Source organism: Nanorana parkeri, unplaced genomic scaffold (genome assembly GCF_000935625.1).
Source record: "Nanorana parkeri isolate BGI_ZX_2015 unplaced genomic scaffold, ASM93562v1 scaffold477, whole genome shotgun sequence".
NCBI classification, from domain to species: Eukaryota; Metazoa; Chordata; class Amphibia; order Anura; family Dicroglossidae; genus Nanorana; species Nanorana parkeri.
Genome location: NW_017306745.1, coordinates 355,716 through 358,535, shown reverse-complemented (window position 1 = coordinate 358,535; position 2,820 = coordinate 355,716). Strand labels below are relative to the sequence as shown.

At 40.9% G+C, this 2,820-nt stretch overlaps 1 protein-coding gene across 1 annotated transcript in view; it reads right to left on the bottom strand.

Moving 5' to 3' along the window:
* PDK4 (pyruvate dehydrogenase kinase 4) overlaps positions 1–2,820 on the bottom strand; it is a 31,216-nt gene that overhangs the window by 18,018 nt on the left and 10,378 nt on the right. The window contains exon 3 of the mRNA XM_018560769.1: positions 111–252. Within this exon, the coding sequence (XP_018416271.1) occupies positions 111–252 (142 nt within the window). The remainder of the gene's footprint in view (positions 1–110; positions 253–2,820) is intronic.

The following is a 2,820-nucleotide window of genomic DNA, read 5'->3' as shown; positions in this document are numbered from 1 at the left end:
ACACATAATTATATTATTATTATTTATTTAGACTGTTAAAAAAATGCCATGGCAGTAAAGAAGACGAGCAATATGTCATAGTAGTCGGGGCCGGGCCATGTGTTACCCACCAGCTCTGCACAAGCTGAACCGATGGCGTCCCCAGCAAGGGGTCTGGGAGGATGTAGATCTCACGCATGATATTGGCCAGCCGCACAGGTAACTCTTGCCGCAGGAAGACAAACGAGGTCTTCTCGCATCCATTGGCGGATCCTATAAAAATAGAAAACATTAACATTAGTTCACATTCACTTAAAATTTTACTTTACAATTTCGGCCATCTATGACCCTCTCAATACTGTACGTGTCTTACAAATGTACATCTTATATATTGCGTATTTCCTGTTTACAAAGAAGTATTAGTATGATATAGAATTCTGGAAAATCTAGAGAACGCAGCATATTCTTGGAGATTCCCTCATAAAACATGGCCTTGAAAGCCACAGCAGCGCTTACAACAGTCGTCCAAACTTCACGGAGATAAGAATATAGCATGAGTATCAGCCAACAGTACAAGAACATCGAATCTGATCAAATGCCTACAAGCGACACTTATTTTAAGCACATCTGTTGCTTCTCAGCTTCAGTTTACATACAGTTATTCATGGTGAGCCCATCTCCAACCAGGGCAATCCAGATGATGCATACTTTGAAAACAAATTCTTAAGCAGAAGGTGAAAAAGCCACATGAAAACGCTATATCATAACGAACAGTAGATCTAGAAAGGAGTTGCTACATGCAAATCTCGACTTTTTCTGATAAAGTCAGGCTGGGCCCTGCCCCATCTGTCCTTTAATAGAATAGGTGGCCCAACTGATAAACAGAAAGACTCGGAAGATGGTAGACAGTGGGGGCAACTGAGACATTCATAGAAAATAAATTGTATTCATAAACCTCACTTTGTAAACCCCCCTCCTCTCACTGATACCCACCTTGTACAAGCACCCCTGTCACCCTATTCGCTTGGCAAAGCCCCAAATAAAGTATTTTACTTATTTTTCAAAGATGCCCCATGTCACTGGTTTGTGTGGCACAATGCAGGTCAAGGCTCCCAAAACTAATGGATTATATATTGCCTCTTCATTGGAGAAAGAAGAGAAAAAGGACGAGAGAGGGAGAAAAAGGACAAGAGAGTGAGAAGAAAAGACGAGAGAGTGAGAAGAAAAGACGAGAGAGGGAGGAGAAGAGAAAAAAAAAGAGAGGGAGAGGAGAAAAAAAAACACAAGAGAGGGAGAAAGAAGAGACAAAAAGACAGAGAAGGAGAGTAAAGAGAAGGAGATAGGACAATGTAACTAGCATAAATTAACCCCCCAAAAACGATCTCTCCTTGTACTGTATTCCACATGGTAACAAAGCTCAAAATAAAACCCAAGGACAAAAAGAAAAAAAAAATAGCATTTGTGCATAAACAGCAAAAGTTGACCAGCAAGGAACGCTGACCATTGTTTGTCAGTGGTTATTAGTAGACTGGAGGTTATACACTGCAGGTTGCTTGTGTGTTGCAGCCTTGCACAATAATATTGGGTCTGTTTATGTAAATGTTAATACTAGATAACGCTGACACACGTAAAAAGACTTTCCTGTAATTACACCGGACCTGAACTCTCGCTGAGCACTATACCCGACTAAGGGGATTTTAGTTACATAAATGGCACAGTAAAGCTATATTCATGAAATAAAGATTGCACCTAATCTTTGACTATTCTGCATAATGTGGATCAGGAGTTGTAGTCGCAGGCTCACTTGAAAAGGTTTTAGACTTGCCTCCTATATTAGCTTAATTTATAGTCCACCTCTCAGCTTGAGAGTCAGATATCGGAGATCACCTGACCTCTGGATGCGGTTACCTGGTCAGCTACCTGACTTCACATACCATCTCCCAGCATCTAAATTGCAAAACAGCAATTAAAAAAGGAACAAAGTGCTCTGTTAAATCCTTCCCTAGAGTTGCCAAAACTGAAATACAACATTTTGGCTGGACATACACTTTGAGACATCAACTTATGAAAAGAAAAGGGGCTTGCCAATAATAACAGCAACACTAAACAATGAAAGTTTGTATCCTCCTTAAAGGGCAATCGCCATAAGAGAAAAACAGAGTCTGCCAATGTTGATCTCCTGAATTGCTAGCTGCCTGGCACACATGCTGATCCTCTGGTTTCCAGAGACAGTTCAGCTGCTAGAACGGTCATCAGTCAGTCACCCATTGCTGCCCATGCATTCATACAGAAGCGTCCTTGACCGTCCCATCACCATACACAACTAGTACTACCAGTGAAACTCCTACTCACAATAATGAGTCACTTATAACCGGTGGATGACCAGTAATGTACTGGAAGGAAAAACAAATCTTATTTTGTGTTCCTACCAGAGGTCAATGTCAGCTGAAGATAGCGGGATGTCATTTCCAAATTGCAACGTCACTGGATGTGAAAGACTCATCATTGCATAGTACTGGGTTTGATCTCTGATCTCTCTTATCTCAGGTCAGTTCTTACACTTGTGAATCATAACCGCTTATGCAAATGGTTTGGACAGGAGGATGAGCAGCTCAGAGACCGCGAGGCGTATACTTGGTGGCACCAATATGGACGTGTGAAACCTTAGAAAGGGACAAAGCCAATTCATAGTGAGTAGGCTCAAGACAGAGGCTACATTCTCATTTCCCAAAATCTTTCACATAAAACAGGACTTAAATACAAACTAAAAAAAAACACCACACACACACACACACACACACACACACACACAAAATAGTACAGTAAAAAAAAAATTATAAT